The sequence below is a fragment of the Vicia villosa genome, linkage group LG5 (genome assembly GCF_029867415.1).
Source record: "Vicia villosa cultivar HV-30 ecotype Madison, WI linkage group LG5, Vvil1.0, whole genome shotgun sequence".
Lineage (NCBI taxonomy): Eukaryota > Viridiplantae > Streptophyta > Magnoliopsida > Fabales > Fabaceae > Vicia > Vicia villosa.
This window is the reverse complement of record NC_081184.1, coordinates 1702383-1724780: the sequence shown is the minus strand read 5'-3', so window position 1 is coordinate 1724780 and position 22398 is coordinate 1702383. Positions and strand designations below refer to the sequence as shown.

The 22398-nt window shown below is 36.2% G+C and overlaps 1 protein-coding gene across 1 annotated transcript; it reads left to right on the top strand.

Annotated features, from left to right (window-relative positions):
* Positions 1–15494: 15494 nt before the first annotated feature.
* LOC131601107 (18S rRNA (guanine-N(7))-methyltransferase RID2-like) lies at positions 15495–19700 on the top strand. Its single transcript, XM_058872848.1, has 9 exons — positions 15495–15707; positions 15801–15876; positions 15970–16053; positions 16141–16196; positions 16846–16902; positions 16988–17037; positions 17176–17328; positions 19109–19217; positions 19435–19700. Exons 1-9 carry the CDS (start codon positions 15609–15611, stop codon positions 19597–19599), a joined length of 849 nt encoding a protein of 282 aa, XP_058728831.1. The 5' UTR covers positions 15495–15608; the 3' UTR covers positions 19600–19700.
* The last annotated feature ends 2698 nt before the right edge of the window (positions 19701–22398 follow it).

Below are 22398 nucleotides of genomic sequence, written 5' to 3'. Positions count from 1 at the left end.
GGTGTTGACATGAGAGGTTATAACCATGAGCATGATGCTGAATTTTTGAGGTTGATTCTTGTTGTTGTTGTTGTGCTTGATGATAATGATTGAAGTTGAATATACTTGGTGCACAAATGTGAGTTTAATGTGGAGAATTGTAGTGATTACACTCTTGAAAATCATGATTCTATGTTATCTTCGCTCTTGCCAATAATATACTTTGAGCCAATTGCCATGAGTCATTTCTTGGTGTTTATGTGTGACTTCTATGAGTTGTCGGGGCTGTTTTAAAGGTAGCATAATGCAGAATTTTCTTGGCTTTGTATTGGTGTTGCATTTCATTATTTTCAACTCATGAAAACATAGTTTTTTTGAAGGATTTTTGTCTAAACTTTATTGTGTTGTTTGTTTGTTAATTCTAAGTGATAGTAGAGCTTTCTTGTGTGTTAATAAATGCCTCTAAGTGCTGGAACTTGCTGCTACACCATGCTATTTTCTTTCTTTCCGAATTTTTCCATAACTCGCGCGGTGTGTCGGCTTTACTTCAAAATGTCATAACTCTTGAACCGTGTGGACTTTTCGCGAATGTGAATAATGTTTCTTGAGCGGAATAATATTTTCGGAGCTGTTGGTGAGGTTTATTTTCAGTTTCGGACGACTTTTTTTTATCGTTTTCGCTACTGTCCCGTTTCGGAAATCGTGCTTCCGAGCCGATTTAATAAATTCCGACCGCATATTTGAGTTCTTTGGCACGTTTCTAGCTTACCATAAAATTTTGGTTTAATTCCGACAAGTTTAGTTTTTTATCATTTTTATCCGGTTTTGCCGTTTCGGTGTACCGTTGTGCATGTAAATACTTGTGTGGGCTTCCGTAGTTTTAGTGTACATATTTGATTTGTTTTTGAATACTATCTCATGTTTCTTATTCACTTTTGTTATGTTTTCACTTTCTATTCCGTTATCCATTTCCGATTCACCTTATAATTCAATAACGCAATTCCGATTGCGGTGTCTTGTTATCTCTAACGTGTGTGCTAGTATGCAAGGCAACATGGAGGCTCTGGTCGATGCCCGCTCTCGTGTTCCGCTTTATTTGCGGGACACGACATTTATCCTCTCTCTGATTTGCGTTTCTACACGCATCCTTTATCATTATACTTGCTTGTCCGGATTTCTGTTTCCCTTGCAGGTGTATGGTATTCGTTGTGCCCGATGCACACGTTGGCGCGTGATTTACTTTCATCGCGCCGACTCTTGATTGCTTATGCGGAGTTTAATCGGAGTGCTGACATGTTTGCGGTTGCTTTTGCTAGCTCGCTCGCGGGATCCTAGTTTACTCGCTCTCTTCGCTTTAGTTTACGGATCATCATCCGTTTGGTATTGATTCCGTTTCATTTTACTTTTCTCGCACTTTATCGCTTTCTCGCATCATCCTTTAACATGAGAAGTAGGACCTAGACATGCATCTGGCCAAGCCCTCGAGAGAGGCTCTGTTTTTGTTGGTGTGTTTACTTTTGTGCTTTGCGGCAGGGAGTCACGGTGTAATAAGTCCTATATGGCACTCCGTTAAGTCCTCATGGAAGGCATGCGGTCAAGGGTTCGTAATCAACCCCCGCCTAGTCTCATCGAGTCTGTTTGGTATGCGCACGCCTCGCGTTGCTCGCTTCCGAACGTGCAAAAGATCTTGTTATCGAGTATGTCAGGAAAAGGGTTCATGTAGTCGGACCCCCGCCTTTCCTATAGCTCACGTCACTCGACGTTGATGCTCGGTGTACGCACGCACCGTTTTCCTTTACGATCCGTGACGGCTTGGTTGCTGAGAGGGGTCCGCCCTCTTGTCTATGGCCCGATCATTTTCACGAGGTCTAATGCTTGGTTGACTTGGGTTGAGCTGCTCCCCTTGGCTATGGCGGGACCGCTTTTCTACCACTCGGTCAGTACCGTTGGTTTGTTTGCTTTACGAGCGGATGCTCGTTTGTGTGATATTATTGTGTGCTTCCCCTTTTTCCCCGTAGGTTGTTAGCTTAGCTTAGACTTGTACCCTTTGTATGATAACATTAGGTAGCAAGCTTTCCCCCTTAGCTTAGGCTTTCCTCATGCATTCTTTAAAACACAAACCACACTCTTTGATTTTCTTTTCTTAAGAGCTTGTTATTTCCGCTCCATTCCCAGCATAAGTCTCCAAAGGTCGAGCAGTGGAGTGTGAATGTAACTCGTTCACCTAAAAAACACAAAACAAACAGAAATTAGTTAGCCGAGCTACGGTAGCTCTGATTCTGCAAAACAGATACGTAGGCAGCGGGGTAGGGCCCGTGCGAGCATAATCCTTTCTTTTCCCTACATTCTGCATTCATTTTAGTCCAGATTAGCGCATTTTGCTTACACACCCATAGGTTTAGACACAAGCGTGGATACCATCGAGTACGATGGGCGCGTGGGGTGCTAACACCTTCCCCTCGCGTAACCGACTCCCTTACCCTTTTTCTCTGGTCGTGAGACCGTTGTTTTGTTTTGTGGTTTGCTGGCATTCCCTTCCTTTTCAGGATAAATATGTTAGTGGCGACTCTGTTAATTTTCGCGGTAGCGACAGTTGTTTGTACTCAACTTTTGTTCGGTAATTCGAAGATTTTTGAGGTTATTTTCCAAAGCTTGAGTGTCTCAACTTGCGGATGTATGGTAGGATATTGTTTTTGAAGTTGTATCATTCAAGGTACTCATTTATCGCTTTCTATAACATAACATGTTTAGGAAACTTTTCATTTGTACAATTACCATACCATTCATTCTTTTGCATTAGTTGCTTATTGATTGAATCACTTTAGTTCCCAAACCATAAATGTGAGGAAGCTTTCCATTGTTCACATATGCTGGAGGCCACAATCTTTGTTTTAACTGAATTTTATTATGCTTAATCTTTTGTTTATGTTGATTTTATGAAAGCATGAAAAGGATCAAGGCATTTTGTTTCATTTTGAGCACAACCACCATAACCAAATAGTTAATTCACCTTGTGAGTGTGTGGTCATTTGTTAACCCTTTTGAGCCTTTTTGTCAATGTCCATGTTGTATTTGCTAAATGCTTATCTTTGAGTGTTTAGTTCTCATTTTTGCATGGATGATTGATTCTTTGTTTTCTTGAACCCTCAACCATGATTTTTGGTATGAATTTTTACCTTGCCTTAGAAGTAGGGAGTATTCATATGATGGTGTGGTTGAATTCAAGTTGGGGAGAGAAATGGTTGTGTACTTATTTGGTTGTTGCTATGAGGTTGAAAAGAAAAAAAAAGAAAAAAGAAAAAAAAAGTGAAAAGAAAAAAAAAGAGAAAAAGTTTTGAAAAAGAAAAAGAAAAGAGAAGTGAATAATTGTGCTAATAAGTATTGTGATTGGTTTGAGAAACTTATGGTTAAGGAAGAAGTTTAATCGGAATTTGTTGTTGTTTGAATCTTTGGTGGATTGATCACTCTCTTAGGTTTAGGCAAATTTTTGTTTCGATTAGCCTTAGGATATATCCCTTGTTTGTTAACCAAGCCACATTACAACCTTGAAAAGCCCTTGTGATTCTTGCTTTTATATCTTCAATGTGATTTTTGGATGAATGCATAATTTAATCTTTTGTTTGCAAGATTGTTGGATGAGTGTTAAAAGTCCTTCACCTTTGTGTGTTCTTCATCCATTGATGAATTTTTGCTAGGTGTGATTCATGAAGTGAGCATGTATTGTATTAGAATGTTTTGTATGCTTTTTGTGCTTAGGATTCGTTTCGTTTACATGTTTTCGTTGTAGGATAGTGGTAAGTATTTACTTTGTTTATACGTTTTTGTATTGAGCCATACATTTGTTTTTGGTTTTCAAAACTTGTTGATTCACAATTCTTTGGTTTATTACTTTTGATTCTTTGATTTATTTGACATTGTTTGAGGACAAACAAAGTTTCAAGTTGGGGAGAGTTTGATAAGTGCCAAAATGTCGATATTTTGAGTATATATTTGTGGCACTTATCGATTCTATTCTTATGATTTTTGTAATAAAATCATAACTTTTGTGTAAATATGTGCATACTTGTGTTTTTGATTCATTTTTATACCAATTAATAGTTTTCCATTCATTTTATAGGTATTCATCCATCTTTGGAACATTGAGTAATAAAGACCAAAGGCTAAGCTTCAAGAATGCAAATTCTACCAATTCATCAAAGAATAAGGCTCAAAATAAGGATGATAAAAATTATCATTTTGGTTTCCATTCATTCATTATTGGATAGAGCATTTGTAACACCCCATATTTTCTAATTTTAATTTAATCGGAAATTAAATTATTATTTAGAATTATTTAGTATTTTGTTGAATTATTGGAGAATTATGGATTAAGGGCCATTGGGCCGGATAATGAGATTAGTAGTATGGGGGTGCTAAGTGAGTAAGCCCATTACTAAATATTTTATGTTTTCATAAAATAAAGAAAATAAGGAAATAGAGTCAGAACGTGAAAAATGAGAAGTGGAAGAGAAGAGCTGAGGAACGTAAAGAGGAACCAAAGAGGAAGAAGACCAATCAAGAATCTTTGGCTAAGGTAAGGGGGGACTCTTCCAATTACCATCTCTTATTGTAATTATGGATGATAGTGCATGTTTGGTTGTGTTGTTGAGTCAATTTGATCATATGTCAGAGTTAGGTTTTGGAATAATTTTAATAGAAGTTGAATAATTGATGAATACCTCTGTGAATTCTATATAGAATTGTATGTTAATTGATGTTTGCGTTGTGGGTATTATATCAATTGTTGTGTTGTTGTGTTCTTCCATGAAACACTGAATCTGAGTTATGGGTTTCCAATAATTGGATAGAAAGTTAGGTTTTAATGTGTAAAACTGACATAGGATAATAGATTGATGAAATTGGATGAATACCATATGTTAATGTGTAAAAAGATGGTGTTTTAGACTTAAAATCGTAGCCTGTTATGAGTGAAAACGAGTGGAAAACGTACTGGTGCGAAATTGCATATTTTTGGAGAAAACTGGTGAAATGCGTATGAGATTTGGTGATACGCGTATGGGAGCGTATGGATGAGGCCATACGCGTATGGGTGTGTTCATACTCGTATGGAAATTCTCAGTGTAAAATTAGTTCTGTTGATTCGCGTATGGGATGGCTGATACGCGTATGGGTTTGGGCCATACGCGTATGGGAGCGTATGGGAGGTGCCATACTCGTATGGGTTCTGTGTGTAAAAATTCTGTTTTTGTGATTTTCTTCGAAAGTTCAATGATGCGTAACTTTTGATCCGTAACTCCGTTTTTAGTGCCGTTTCGAGTATGATGAACCTTATGAGATAACCTATGAGTTTAAATGATAAAATGAGGTGTAGCTTTCAATTAATTTTGAATTATGAATTTATTGTTTGATGAATGATGTATTGTACATATATATGATGAGATATGACAATACATGCTATGTTTTAAACATGATTCGTATGATGATCTTGTTTGATTTTGTAATGGAACTCATGAGATATTTCATGTGATAATATGAGTATGATTTAAATACTTTGTTCGTTTGATGGATGATATATTGTTGACATATGTGATGAGATGTGACAATATAAGACGTGTTTTGAAAACATGATTATGTGATGATTGTTGAGGATTGTACAATGATGATTGAATTGTTTTGGAAGATGTGAATACATGTATATTCTTACTTTTGATGATGATGATTAGTGTAATACATGTATGTTCTGTAATGATGGTGATGATGATTGATTGTATTGAATGATGTAATGTATATATGAACATGCTTAGTATTGATGATGATGATGATGAAATGAGTATAGACGATGCTACTCATAGAATGGTGATGATGAAAGTATGTTATATATATGTTGCATGCATTCATAAACATGGGCTGAATCCTATATGATGAGAGGATTCAGCGAGGGGCAGGATTCCCATTGTGTGGAATTTGTGCTGGCAGGGCCGTATCTGAATTGACGATAGATCGGTCGGTGGATGATTCCACTGGTGATGTTTGGTACCACATGCATAGTGTCAGTTGCATTCATATGCATGGATTTGATAACGTGGCTGAATGTGTTTCATTGTTATGATTGGTATTGTGTGTTTTGTGTGATGATGGATTATCTGAATATAGATGGATTGGGTGAATAATATAACTATTGATGTGTTGTTATTTATAATGCAATAATATTTGTTAATTGCGAATGAGACTCACCCTTACACTATATTTTTCAGATTGAGGATAGCGGCTCCGACTCGGTGAGGATTAGCTCATGAGTCAATATGTTGTTTAGCGTCGGGTCATGCTCTGATAGGTGTAACACTGGGGGAAACGTTGTTTTTGAGTTTATGATAATAACTCATTTTTGTTTAATTTATTTGAGGATTAATAAATCGATTATGTGATGTAATTTGATGATGTTATTCCGCTGTGTCAACATGATATATTATGAACTATGAGTTATAATGAAATGTCTCTTAGTGAATGCATGACATATGACCGATGTTGTTTATTTTATTTATGAATTGTGACGCCCTTGTGCATGTCACTCTGATTTAATTATTAATTTCCGTGGGGGTTTAGAAGGGTGTTACAATAGTGGTATCAGAGCAGGTCGGTCCGTCCGGCCAATTGTCGAGTCAGTTAAGTTGCACGACAGTTGAATACTGTCGGTGTTTTATCCCTTGGTACGCGACATGTGAGTGAATCACTGTCGGTACTTGGTTGTTTGTTGCAGGTGTTGGATTGAAACAAGTGGGGGAGAAGCTTCGCTTCTCGGTTATGTTTCAGTTGTAAGAAGATTGATTTGGTAGGTGGTTGTTGGCAACAGTGTGAGCGTTGTCGAAGTTTGTTGTTTCCCGAGTCGAAGGTGACTTGGAATTAAGATTTGATTGGTAGTTGAATTGGAACATCTTGAAGGAAGATGATTAGAGGTATTTGGTGATTATTTGTAGGAGAGGAAAATTGGAATTTTGCGATGTGTCAGCTCTGCTGGTGTGCTGCGAAGTTGTCAGTTGAGTAGCCTTGGGTCTTGGAAGAGGATCAGTTGCAAGTTTGCAAAGAGGATTGCTGTAGTAACGTTTCAGAAATCGCACTTCGGCGATGGGATGTGTTGCTCAAGTTATAATAATGTTTGGAAGTGAAGAGATATGATAAAGGGCTGTTTGGAATGCGATCGAATTGAAGAGAATGAGTTTTCGAGTGAGATTTTCGTAAGCAAAACGCAGGAAAATTGCTGAATAGTTGCGGAACTTCGAAAATTCATAACTGGAGTTCTGGACATCCGATTCGAGTTCCGTTTGAAGCGTCGGAAAGCTAACGAGATAAACTTTGTTATAAAAATGGTTGCAGCAGCTGTAACATATTTAATTGTGACAGGATGACGTTGGAAAGAGGTGAAGTTACGGTTACTCTTGTTCTTAGAACTAGACTTATTGGTACTGCACGGGATGTCAGTGTCAGTGTTGAATGGATCGAAGGAATAATTAAAAGGTTTGTTGAGGAGTAATTTTAAGAATTGAATTTACCAATTGAGGAGTTTTGGATATATCGTATAGAGTGTCGCTGCATGATGTCAGTGTTGCATTTTCGGGCATTGATTGGAAAATTCATATCTTGAGTTCCGAGTGTCGGATTAATGTGCCGTTTGAACCTATGAAGAGGAGAGATTATGTTCTTCATTATGGTAGAGTTATAAATACAGTAGATGTGATCCTATGAGAAGATATTGTGAAGTCGGTTAAGGAAGCGTGAAACTTGTTGAATAGGAATGGTTCTTACCGCGATTGTTTGAAACGAAGTTGAGTAGAACATGTTATTGATGAGATGTTCGGCAATAAAAGTGGTTTGAGGGCCGATGGATTTTAGTGAGAAGTGAATTAGTAGTAAAGATGGGATAAACTTTAGAACCATTGGAATTGTATTTGTGATGGCAAAGTAACGATAAGTATAAAAGAAGAATCGTGGGGAATTTCTAACATTTGTTGACGTGAGGAAGACTTTGTTGGGATTCCGAGTGGGATGATATTTGGACGTGAAGGATGTAATAGAATTTGGAGTAAAACCGCAAGTTATGAATATTGTGCTATTGTGTTGCGTAGGGAGTCTTTAAATATGTCGGTGCTAATGATGAATGAGTTGGATTTAATTGGACAATTTTGAGACTTGAGTTGGTATGTGAAGACACTCCTAATAGTGTTAGATTGGGTATGCTAGAAGACGACTAGTGGTATTCTTGATGAGATTAGAAAAGATCAGAAAGATGACGTTGAGTTGATCGATAGGTTGACTTTGAATTACCAAGGTAAAGGCGGTGAATTTAGAATCGACGAGAACGGTGTAATGAGGTTGAGTGATTAGATTTGTGTAACTGATGTTTTGAGCTTCGGAAGAATATTCTAGAAGAAGGACACCGTAGTGGATTATTGAACTATGACGATGATAATGAGTTTGGGTACAAACTCGGAAATGGACACTATTATGTAGTAACGACGGTTTATGCTTAAATATGATTTTCAACTAATATTGACAAATTTAGGACTTGATCACCCTAAATCTCTTGTTGGTAGTAGAGGGAATCATATAGAAGAGATAAGCTTGTTTTGTTACCTTAATGGTTTAAGATGTGATGAATATTAAACCGTGAGAATAATCACTCACCATGCTGTGTGGACTTATGAAGAAGTGAATAGGAAAGAGTGCAACATATTGGACGATGACTTAAGACGGGTAATCAGAGTCGCGCAGTGAAAGTGTGATGTGGAGTAGGGTTATGAGTACTGCTCGCGGGAAATAAGGAATTAATATGTCGGAAGCTTACATAGAGAATATGTATTGATTTGTATATTGGATTTTGAATCCCGTGGATGTAAGGATGTTGTGTCGAAGAATTATAACTCTTTTGAATAATTGCCGAGATGATGAATATGTTATTACGATTGTACGTAGTTAATGAGTATGTATTCGGCGAAATTAAAACGAAGAGTTGATGTTATATGATGTTGTAATAATTTTGTGTTGTTATTGAGGCGATATTGTAAATTACATATATAATGAGGAATTACACTCTATGAAGGACGGAGTTGATTTCATTCTTAGTAGAGAGCGTGACTTAGTTGAGCTATTTTGTGAGCGATGGTATATTGAGGCTGATGAGTGTGCACTGGTTCGGATGGTTAGGATGTTTAAATAGAGGAAGTAAATCAGGAATTGGTTTTTGTTGGATGCAAGTAAGGATTGCTAAATGGTAGATTAGTACCATGAATGATGAAGAATGATTCTTGAAACGAATGAGTAAAGAGAGTCGGAATCGGGTAAAACTCAGAAATCTATTTGGTATAGATGATTGTGATGAGTAGTCAGAGTAGTGCGGAAAAAGCGGAATGTAAAGTGTTGGATAATCGATGGCTTGACTTAAGAAGAGTCAGATAATTGGAATTCAATGGTATAGGGATATGAGTATTGAGTTCTTGAAGGAAGCAGTTGGTGAAAAGTGTAAGTATTATTTTATCGCTCAGATGGAAGAGTATGTCTAAGGTTGGTATGTTTGGTAGATGGTATGCATTACTGCAGTGTTGATCAGTGTGATCATACTATAGATTGTGTGATTGTATTACTCGGTTGTTGAGCGTATTGTATTGGTTGTACCTCAATGTTCTGTTGTTGTTAACCTTTTGGAGATATAACGAGTTGGTTACTTGGGATATGTTTTCGAGGACGAAAACTCTTTTAGTGGGGGAGAGTTGTAACACCCCATATTTTCTAATTTTAATTTAATCGGAAATTAAATTATTATTTAGAATTATTTAGTATTTTGTTGAATTATTGGAGAATTATGGATTAAGGGCCATTGGGCCGGATAGTGAGATTAGTAGTATGGGGGTGTTAAGTGAGTAAGCCCATTACTAAATATTTTATGTTTTCATAAAATAAAGAAAATAAGGAAATAGAGTCAGAACGTGAAAAATGAGAAGTGGAAGAGAAGAGCTGAGGAACGTAAAGAGGAACCAAAGAGGAAGAAGACCAATCAAGAATCTTTGGCTAAGGTAAGGGGGGACTCTTCCAATTACCATCTCTTATTGTAATTATGGATGATAGTGCATGTTTGGTTGTGTTGTTGAGTCAATTTGATCATATGTCAGAGTTAGGTTTTGGAATAATTTTAATAGAAGTTGAATAATTGATGAATACCTCTGTGAATTCTATATAGAATTGTATGTTAATTGATGTTTGCGTTGTGGGTATTATATCAATTGTTGTGTTGTTGTGTTCTTCCATGAAACACTGAATCTGAGTTATGGGTTTCCAATAATTGGATAGAAAGTTAGGTTTTAATGTGTAAAACTGACATAGGATAATAGATTGATGAAATTGGATGAATACCATATGTTAATGTGTAAAAAGATGGTGTTTTAGACTTAAAATCGTAGCCTGTTATGAGTGAAAACGAGTGGAAAACGTACTGGTGCGAAATTGCATATTTTTGGAGAAAACTAGTGAAATGCGTATGAGATTTGGTGATACGCGTATGGGAGCGTATGGATGAGGCCATACGCGTATGGGTGTGTTCATACTCGTATGGAAATTCTCAGTGTAAAATTAGTTCTGTTGATTCGCGTATGGGATGGCTGATACGCGTATGGGTTTGGGCCATACGCGTATGGGAGCGTATGGGAGGTGCCATACTCGTATGGGTTCTGTGTGTAAAAATTCTGTTTTTGTGATTTTCTTCGAAAGTTCAATGATGCGTAACTTTTGATCCGTAACTCCGTTTTTAGTGCCGTTTCGAGTATGATGAACCTTATGAGATAACCTATGAGTTTAAATGATAAAATGAGGTGTAACTTTCAATTAATTTTGAATTATGAATTTATTGTTTGATGAATGATGTATTGTACATATATATGATGAGATATGACAATACATGCTATGTTTTAAACATGATTCGTATGATGATCTTGTTTGATTTTGTAATGGAACTCATGAGATATTTCATGTGATAATATGAGTATGATTTAAATACTTTGTTCGTTTGATGGATGATATATTGTTGACATATGTGATGAGATGTGACAATATAAGACGTGTTTTGAAAACATGATTATGTGATGATTGTTGAGGATTGTACAATGATGATTGAATTGTTTTGGAAGATGTGAATACACATATATTCTTACTTTTGATGATGATGATTAGTGTAATACATGTATGTTCTGTAATGATGGTGATGATGATTGATTGTATTGAATGATGTAATGTATATATGAACATGCTTAGTATTGATGATGATGATGATGAAATGAGTATAGACGATGCTACTCATAGAATGGTGATGATGAAAGTATGTTATATATATGTTGCATGCATTCATAAACATGGGCTGAATCCTATATGATGAGAGGATTCAGCGAGGGGCAGGATTCCCATTGTGTGGAATTTGTGCTGGCAGGGCCGTATCTGAATTGACGATAGATCGGTCGGTGGATGATTCCACTGGTGATGTTTGGTACCACATGCATAGTGTCAGTTGCATTCATATGCATGGATTTGATAACGTGGCTGAATGTGTTTCATTGTTATGATTGGTATTGTGTGTTTTGTGTGATGATGGATTATCTGAATATAGATGGATTGGGTGAATAATATAACTATTGATGTGTTGTTATTTATAATGCAATAATATTTGTTAATTGCGAATGAGACTCACCCTTACACTATATTTTTCAGATTGAGGATAGCGGCTCCGACTCGGTGAGGATTAGCTCATGAGTCAATATGTTGTTTAGCGTCGGGTCATGCTCTGATAGGTGTAACACTGGGGGAAACGTTGTTTTTGAGTTTATGATAATAACTCATTTTTGTTTAATTTATTTGAGGATTAATAAATCGATTATGTGATGTAATTTGATGATGTTATTCCGCTGTGTCAACATGATATATTATGAATTATGAGTTATAATGAAATGTCTCTTAGTGAATGCATGACATATGACCGATGTTGTTTATTTTATTTATGAATTGTGACGCCCTTGTGCATGTCACTCTGATTTAATTATTAATTTCCGTGGGGGTTTAGAAGGGTGTTACAGCATTGAATAAGCTTTCCAACACTTCGAACCGGGCGCAATTCGGAGTTACGGTTCTCAACTTATGGCGAAAACAAGATTTCACTTTTGCTGTCAGTCCGCTGAGCGGAGGGGGTCCGCTGAGCAGAGCTCCAGCGGAGCAAATTAGAGTCTAGATGCAATTTTGAGTCCGCTGAGCGGAGGGGGTCCGCTAAGCGGACCTGCTAAGACAGCAGCTCGTTAAAAGGGGCAAAAATCACATTTTTAGGTTATGGGTTGGGTATTTTTGAGTCCCAACACCATCAACTTCATTCTTAGATCAAAATTAGCTTAGAAAACAACTTCGGAGGTTGCATAAGGATGATCGGGGGTGGATTGAGCGTCGAACGGAGCTGACAAACCGGGAGATTTTCGGTTCATTTCTCTTCTTTGTAAGTATAAGAGTGCGCCTAAGAGGGGGGGGGGGTGAATTAGGTTTTCAAAAATTTAATCGGTTTTATGAGAATACTTCTAATAACTTTTGGTTAAGTGTTTGAAGGTTTTTGTAAGGTTCTTTTCTTTTCTTTGGTAATGGTGATGAATGCAATAAAGTGCGGAAAAGTAAAGAACGCAATGATATATACTGGTTCCCCTCACAATCCGAGAGTACTCCAGTCCCCTTTCAAACACGAAAGAGATTTCACTATAGTTAGAATTATTGTACAAGCCTATGCCTACTATCTAACCTATAGGGTGATCAAAGGTTCTTAACACCTTTAAGATCAATCAACACTAATGTGAATGAAGAACAATCCTCTTCAAACACACCACTTACTTCCAACAATCCTGGATAGTAAGGAGATAATTTTCTTTGAACTTTTACAAGAGATTTAGATGAAGTTTGTATAGCACTATCAATCTTGGATTGATCTTCTTCTTCAAATAAACAATTCTCAAAATTAATATAAGTGTTCACAATATATGCATGAAACTTTAAATGGATTTCTCAATGAAAATGTGTATAGAAAGTTTCACTTGAAAGTAAGATTTGATGAACACTTGGAAATATTGAAAGATGAAGAATATATGGTTTATGAATTGTTAATGAAGAAGGTGAATAATGATTTTGAAATATGTAGAATTTATAGTGTGTTAAACACCTCTTTGAATGGTTATTTTTTCATGAAACAATGCAATGATCAAGTGGTATGAAAAAGAATTCGTTTGAATAAGATCATGCAATGAAAAAACACACTGGTTCAGTAGGAACCGGTTCCTGCCTGGGACAACCCGGTTCCTGCTGAACGTTACAGCAGAAAATTTGAATTTTGAACGTGGGAACCGGTTCCTGCATAGGGACAACCCGGTTCCCCATAGTAAACCACAGAATGCTGAAAATTGAGAATGCTGGGAACCGGTTCCCCCATAGGGACAACCCGGTTCCTAAAACCTTTATTTTGAATTTTAACTATGAAAAAGGTTTTAAATGAACTTTTGAGGGATGACACTTTGTAGTATGATTATGATATGCATGAAAATATATTTGTGAACAATTATATGTCAAAGTGAGTATTGTTTATACCTTTGACATTTTAGCTTGATCCTTGAATCTTCACAAATTCTTCAGGACTTTGAAATGATGTATTTTTGCTTGATACTTGAAATTCTTTTTGCACATCCTTTATAAAAGCTTGATGTCCATATTGTCTTCATCAAAACACACTATGCTTGAGAAGCTTGCATTTACATTCTTCTTTGTGTATTTCTCTTTGGTTGGGTTTTGTTTGTATATTTACTTGAATCTTATGTATATTTACCGATTATAATGTTATGTTTAACTTGCTTTACAAATCTGTGTTGATGTTATCCTAGATTTTTGCTTTATGCTGGGGATTTGGGGTGCTTTAGAGATAAACTTCTTGAATCCTTATCTAGGATGATAATCTGTTGGTTCTGAACTCTAGAGATAGATTTAGAGCTAGCATTCACTGTGGGTATCTGTACGTAATGCTTTCGTGTTTGAGCGGCGTGCGCGAGAGATCGCCGACGCGAGAACACGGATGTTCTCGTGACTTCGTGTTAGAGATAACCTTAGTTGTGAGATGATCTCGTTTGTGCTCCAGAGATGGACGCTTATGTGAGAGATACGTGATGACATAGATGAGTATCGTAGGTTGAGTATAATGGGTTGGTAAGTGTATGTTTGTGAAGAGTGAATATATTTACATTCCTGATAAGTTATTTCTCTTCTAAGAATGTGTTTATTCTTTTCCTGTCTATATCTTTGTTTACTTTTTGCTCTTTCAAACCCAAGCTCGAAACCGTAGAAACCGTTGAATGGCATCTCTCCATCTCTAAGGACGATAATTCTCGGATCAATATTTCCAAATCTTTTTTGTTGCTTGCCCTATACTGCATTCAACAGTAAAGAAATTATAAAAATTAATTTATAGTTATATTAGTGTTATTAACTTTTATAATTTTTATATAATAACAAATAAAAACTGAAATTTCATTAAAAAAAATAAAAAACATATCCTTGTACATTTCAAATTTAAAAAATATAAAGAATAAATATTTCAAAATAAATGAATAATTTTTTTTATAAATAAAGTTAAAATTTATTTAAATTTTTTATTATTAATATATTAAAACAAAATGCATATAATTTTTAAACTATTATATCATTAAATCTTTAGTACCTTTAGTTTTCTTTTTAAATTATTATTTTTAAAAATATTGCCATCAGACAACCTTCCATTTATATATATTAAGATTAAGATTAAAAAATTAAAATTAAGATTAGAGCTCGTGGACTCGTAGAAGCTGAAATTTAGAAGCCCACAAGCTTCTGAGATAGGGCTTATGAAACACAAACACGGAGAACAGGTAGGCATGGCAACGGGGCGGATCGGGGACGGTTTTTACCTCCCCCAAACCCAAACCCGAATCCCCAATCAATCCCCGTTACCCGCCCCAAACCCAAACGGGGATGGGGAATTAAAACCCAAACCCGTCCTTAACGGGTTCGGGTTGGGTTCGGGTATCCCCGCCCCGCCACCATGTATTTCGTAAAATCAATTTTTTAATAAAAATATTTATTTTTTCGAAAATCAAATTACATTATAAATAACAATATAAAACAATCTCAAAAAAATTTCATACATATATTTCAAATATTTAAAATAATAAATACAAATCAAACTATTAAAACATTAGCCACATATTTAATAATATAAATTATGAAATATAAATAATAATGTACATATTGAAATAAACGGGGCGGGTTCGGGGTGGGTACTAGTGTCCCCATTACCCGACCCATCCCCATGTTTTCTAATCGGGGAAAACCCAAACCCGAACCCAAACCCAGTCAAAGCGGGTTTTCCCCGTCAACTTCGGGGTGGGTTCGGGTGGGTACCCGTGGGTCTGGGTTTTATTGCCATGTCTAAGAACAGGAAATACAGCTTTCTACTCTCACTCCCGCAATTTCTCTCAACACTGCTCTTTCTGTACTCTCCGTTATAGCTGTGAATACTGTGGCGTTTTAGGGTTTTGGTAACGGCTATGGGTTCGAGACCGGAGTTGGTTGCGCCGCCGGAGATATTCTACGACGATGACACATCACGCAAATATACCTCTAATTCCCGTAATATTGAAATTCAGGTCTTACTTCTTCTTCTCTTCAATTCAATTTTCTTCTATTTTTTTTGTTGAATATATTGATCGGTTTTCTGATTGTTGATGTGTTTAACAAAGACTTCAATGACTGAGCGAGCACTGGAGCTACTCAATTTACCCGAAGACGGTGTTCCTAAGTTACTCCTTGACATTGGTATTTTACTTTACTTCATGTTTTTTCACTTGTTACCATTCGTTATATATATTTTTGATTTGTGAATGTGAATTGATCGTTGTTTTGTTTTAGGTTGCGGCTCGGGACTTAGCGGCGAGACTATCACAGAGAATGGACACCATTGGATCGGCCTTGATATTTCTGCCTCAATGCTTAGTATGTTTACCCTTTTACTCTATTTCATTCCCAACTAATTTGGTTTTAAATAATTCTGAAAATGTAAATGTAATTGTTAACTTATAGATATTGCATTAGAGCGTGAGGTTGAGGGCGAACTTTTACTCTCTGACATGGGTCAGGTAAACATTATTAATTTTTGTTTTTGTGGCTTCTGTGGCTCTTGTTGTTCATGTCATCTTAGACTTGTATGGCTAATTAGTTTGATTAGGGCTTTGTTCGGATGAATGCAATATGATGAGATAGCATTTTTTAATCAACTTCTATTGTTTGTATAATTTAAAATTGGATAGAGCAGAACAAAGTGAATGCGTATCTATATCTATTTCATTATTTCATTCGGTTCCGTCACTTACCGTCACTTTTCTCTCTGTACTATTCTTCTCCATTCTCTCTAAAATTTACAAACATAGCCTAAGTGCCTTTCATAGAAAGGCTTCTGTGTAAGATAACTATTTCTATAACAAAAGGTAATCTCCTAACAAAAGGTAATCTCCAAATAAGTCAATTCAACTATACCATCTAAGAAGCCTAAGTGCCTTTCATAGAAAGGCTTCTGTGTAAGATAACTATTTCTATAACAAAAGGTAATCTCCTAATCTCCAAATAAGTCAATTCAACTATACCATCTAAGAAAGTCTTTGTCATTCAAATGAAGAATAAAATTGGATAAAATGCTTTCTTACCATCTCTTTATGTTATAGATAACATCATCGTAAATGCTCTGCAATTTTCTCACTTCTTTATTCTACGCTTAATATTTGGTTCCAGGGTTTAGGGCTTCGTTTTGGAGTGTTTGATGGGGCCATCGGTATATCTACCATTCAGGTATGCTTTTGATAAATGAGAAATTTAAACAAAACTTAGCATTAAACTTTGTTTTTGATATTTTGACTTATTTATGATAATGCAGTGGTTATGTAATGCTGATAAATCCTCCCACAACCCTCATCTAAGATTGAAGTATGTTCCTTTCGCTATCTATTATACCACTTTTCATTTTTCCAATCTATGTCAAAGCATATGGAAACATGCAATGTTTTTCTACGTTTCATTTTTACCCTGTCACTCCAATATTATAATAGTTATGTTATTTTGCAGGGCGTTTTTTACATCTTTATACAAATGCTTAACAAATGGTACTAGAGCAGTATTTCAAGTGTATCCTGAAAATGACGATCAACGTAAATTGATTGTGAATGCTGCAATGGCTGTTGGATTTGGAGGGGGTCTATTGGTGGATTATCCGGATAGGTATGAATAAATCTTTCAATATTACTGAAACTCATTCGTTACATCAAGAGCATAGTGCTGTGTTTGTTCCTCTTTTTGCATTTGGCTGATACCTTTGAGCAGAGTTGTTAATCCCGGATAGCGGAGCGGAGCGGCCGACCTCCGGGAATGGGAATAGTGGGAATAGCGGTATCCCGGATAGCGGGATAAATTTTTGAATAATTATATAAAAAATTATATATATATATATATATATATATATATATATATATATATATATATATATATATATATATATATATATATATATATATATATGAATAAGTAATGTTTATATAAAAATATAAGAAGTAATACATATAAAAAATTTATTATTATTACTATTGTTATTATTTAATTTTTTTCAAAAAAAATCATATTATTATTACTTTTTTGACAGATGTACTCAATGTACTCTTATGGTTGGTGGCTATATGAAATACAGCTGTATCACATTTCATTGGCTTTTGAAAAGTCACTTTTGACTTTTCAACCCTATTTTATCTCAATTGTTTATTATCTGCACCGTTTCATCTCCTTCTACTCTTTTGAAACCAGCCGGTTCTCTTCACGACTTCTTCTTCTTCTACGATTCTGTCCACATCTCTCTATCTTCCCCATCTGGATCTTCACGACTTCTTTTTCTTTGATTTTGCTCAGAAAAATGTAAAAAAAAAAGAGAGAGAGAACCGGAGCCGCTCCGCCCGGGAAAATCCTGCGAACCGCGACCCGGGAAGGCGGCTGAAGCGGCCGCTTTTTCATCTCCGCAACCGCACCCTGTATAGCGCGCGGGGGGTGCCGCACCGCTACGGTGCGCCGGGATAGCGGCTGGAGCGCCCGCTATTGATAACTCTGCCTTTGAGATGCATTTTGATGATTTTGAAGGAAGCTCAAAAAACATGTCCTAATGTTTTTTGTGCAGCCATCTTCATCCTCACAATGTAAAAGGAATCGGGTTGGGGCAAAGTGCAAACACTCCTTTATTCATTTTTGCAGATATATAAAAATATGAGGGCATTGAATTAGGGTATTAGTGGATGATTTACATTGTACACAATCCACGTGTTGATGATGGTGATTGACTTGAATTGTCAGAGTTGTCTCTTGGTGAATTAGACTTGGAATCTATGTTTTTTTTGGATCGTGAGAATGAGATGTTAACCGTATATGTAGTATTAGGCAACAGACAGTTAATAGTAAACAATTGAATTGAGACCTTTTTTTTGTTAGGATTGATGATATTTTGTGAAATTCTTATAGTTAATGGTTAGGCAAAAGAATACATTTGTGAGATATTTATGTTTGAGATGTATATAAGGGAATGATGTGTATAAGCTTATTTTTTGTTAATCTATGCTGTCAATAGTAGCCTTAGGTGGCTAGCTTCCGCCACACATGGCAAACTGGTGCAGAATGGAGTTGCAACCTTGATAACGCCTAAGCAGAGCGTTGCATGTTACAAGAGCACATTTCTCTTTTTCCTCTATTGTGCCAGTCGCCACCATTCTTCCAGGCCCTGCCATCATTCCAGCCTCCGCCTTAGTCCCGGACCCACTCTTGGCTATAAATATTTCTGACCAACTACAGAGTTTTCTGGCAAGGCTTCTCTTTAGCTCTAGGGTTTTCTTGTAGTTGGGTTTTAGGTTGTTAGATGCTAGGGTTTTTGATGTTGCCTATTTATTTGTTGACTGTCCGGAACTAACAACATAAATCTTTTTGTGTATTTTTTCACTAACTGTGGAACAATTATCTTATATGACAGTGCTAAGAGGAGAAAAGAGTTTCTTTGTCTCACGTGTGGTTTTAAGGAACCCTTGCCCAAAAGTAAAACTGAAGATGACGACGACAGTGAAAGTGAAGAAAATCAAACAGTAAGTCCCGCATATTTGTATTCTATTCATGTCTTATAAAAAATGTAATGAATTTTGTATAAATAATACTTGATAAAATTAAAATATGGTCTTGATTACAAAGCATCAGGTGTTGATTTATATGTTTGAATCTAATTAGTTGGTATTATTTTTGAATTGTTACCTATTCATATATTGGTTATAGCTTGTCTTAAAATAGCAAAATTCATTACTGCAGGTATATATCTCAGACAGGCATAGACCCTGGAAGAGACAGAAAAATAATAAGAGTGAAAAGGGTAGGGAATGGATAAAGAGGAAGAAGGAGCAGAGGAGAAGAAGAGGAAATGATGTTCATCCAAATACAAAGTACACTGGTCGGAAAAGGAAGGATCGGTTTTGATATGCTTAATATAAGCCAAAGTTGCATATTTCTTATATGTTAATAGTTATTGCGAATTGCATCTTACTTGGGTTCAAATTTATCTATCACTTTACACGTTACATGACTGATTTTATAATTTAGTGTTATATGCTATTTTATCAAAATACGCCTATATTTTTCTACAAATTTACTAAGTTTTTTTTATAAATATATTAGTCCTTATTATTGTTTTTTATATTTCTATCCAACTATGTTAAAAAATATTTTTATATTTGTTTTTCACCCTACCCTTGCTGTATGGAGTGCACTTGTAAAAAAATTGAAAATGTTGTTGGATAAATTTGGAGATGTATATTCGACTGCATTAAATACTATTTTTTTTTTGCATATTTTAATTCAAAGATGCATATGCGAAAACACTTTATAGGTAAATTCGCATATACATCTCCGAACTCACATTTTGTTCTTAAAAAAATCCCCCATTTCTTAAGATAATTGATTTGGAGATGCATATTCTACCATGTGGGGAGATAATTTGGAGGTGCATCTTTGAATTATTGCTTATGTAAGATTATGGTGTTTTCAATCCAAATGATTTTAATTTAATTTAAATTGCCGTTATTTATTTAAACGATTAATAAAAGCGACTATTATAGAACCATGTGATGGTTTAATAAAATCAAATAATAAAGAAACCAAATGTAATAAATAGAACAACAAGTGTTCTCAAAGTCGATAAAATTAAACAAAACACAATCAAATGCATACTTTAGTGCGTATGCCTAATCCTGCTCTGACTCCTACTCTTCCTTCGATAATCCAGGGCATTCAGTGCCTAAAAAAGAATGGAATGTGTTAGCTCAACTGCTTACTCGCCATCTCTCTTGAACAATCCAGAATCGATGCCTTGGCTTGTAATCGACATGATGGTCTGACAGATCTACAAGACGTCAACAACATGATCATCTTGTGCCTGCTCATTCTCTAGAATCTCATAATGAACAGGCCTAGGTGGAGGTCTATGAGCATCATGTGTCATGTAAGAGTGTGATACGTTATAGAACCATGTCATATAACCATCTACATAACTCTGCTAAGATGTGGCCTAATGAGTCCGATACTCCACTGGTACCAAACGACTCTCAATCTTCCAGAATGTCCTCCATGTCTCTGTGGACAACACTGATAGGAACAACCTGGAAAAGTGACATGGAAATGATCTGCACGTACCCAAACTGCCGCATGAACCGCTCGGGCAGATACCTGCACATGATGTTGGCCCCACATGCCAACCATCTAGAATATACTCAAATGAGGTCAAATGAATCTCTGTCCCGGTGAGTACCACATGGCCTCCATTTTACATGGTCATGCGGAGTCTGATCAATATGCACACGGTAAGGTGATTAGGGTTTTGCCTCAGGTGGCGCCTATGTACAAAGTTTGTAGATAGGAGCCATATAGGATGGCTACTATGTATTAGGGCTTTTCTTATAAATATATCCCTAATCACCCTTCATTTTTCACAATTTTTCTTCACTGTTTTCTCACATTCTCGCCGATTTTTTTTGTCATGGCTTCCTTGCCGATTTTTAAGAGAGACGGGCATGTTTGTTTCTCAGCTGTGAAACCTCTGATTAAAATGAAATTTTGGAACATTTATTCCATGGACCATCTGAAGAGGATGTTGATGCGCTGGTTAGACGGGGAGTACGAAGCTGGTGAAAGCATCAGAAGAATTTAGAGGCTGAGAACGAGCACGTCAATTATCACAATAGAAATCGAACGTTGGTGGGATGAAGTTAAGAATGACACTGATGCTTGTGTCATGATGTATGATATAGAAGACATCGTTTTGATAGTGATGATATCATAAAAATCTTGTAGTATTAATGATGTTAATTTATGTCTATGTTGTTGTTTAAGCGTTGTTTGTGTTGTTGTTTAAGCGTTTATGTTTCATGAATAAATAAAGTTCATTTGATTTCTACAAATGATAGTATAAATAGGACATACAGTTATTGGTTGGTGGAGGTTGTTTCACGATTAGGACAATTATTTCTATTGTGTCCGACTTGACGAAATATGCTACACTTTCTTTTCACTTTTTCATGAGCATCCATATCAGTTCTAATACGCGTGCTATTGAGCCGACCCTTTTTCTTTCTTCGCATCATGTCATTATGAAAAACTACTCCCCCTCATACTCAAGCTAGTAATCCTCCTTTGCTATCACTGGAATGCATTATTGTATACACCAAACAAGGTTTCGGTCTTGTATATGGGTGATAGGAGTGTTAAGACATCTCAGTGAGCATATGAACATGCTGCTATGACATGGGAGCAAGGCATGTGAAAGGCTTGAAAATTTCCGCAATCGAACCAACCTTCTTGTAGCAGAACCCTGTACTCTTGTCTCGGCAAGCCCTCATTGTGGTCATTTGTTTCTTTAACACTGAAGGTGCGGTTTAATTGGTCGAAAGCTGTAACATGATGGTTGTTGGCTTTAGCAGTTTGTTCTTTCATTAATTTCATGCAGCCTTCACTAAACAATTGCTCTAATTCTGTAAATGCACTCCACCGCTCACCTCTTTTTGCAAATAGAGAAGCCATCCTAAAGTAGGTTGATCTCACCAAGTTAGTAATCCGAAGGTGTCTGATTCCCTTACGCCCTTAAAAACACCGTTCATCAATTCCACAAGATTTTGAGTCATGTGGCCCCATTGTTGCCTGTTGTCGTAAGCCCTAGTTCATTTCTCTCTAGCTAGATTATCATTCCACCTGCATGCATCCAGATTGACATGAGTCTTTCGAAGA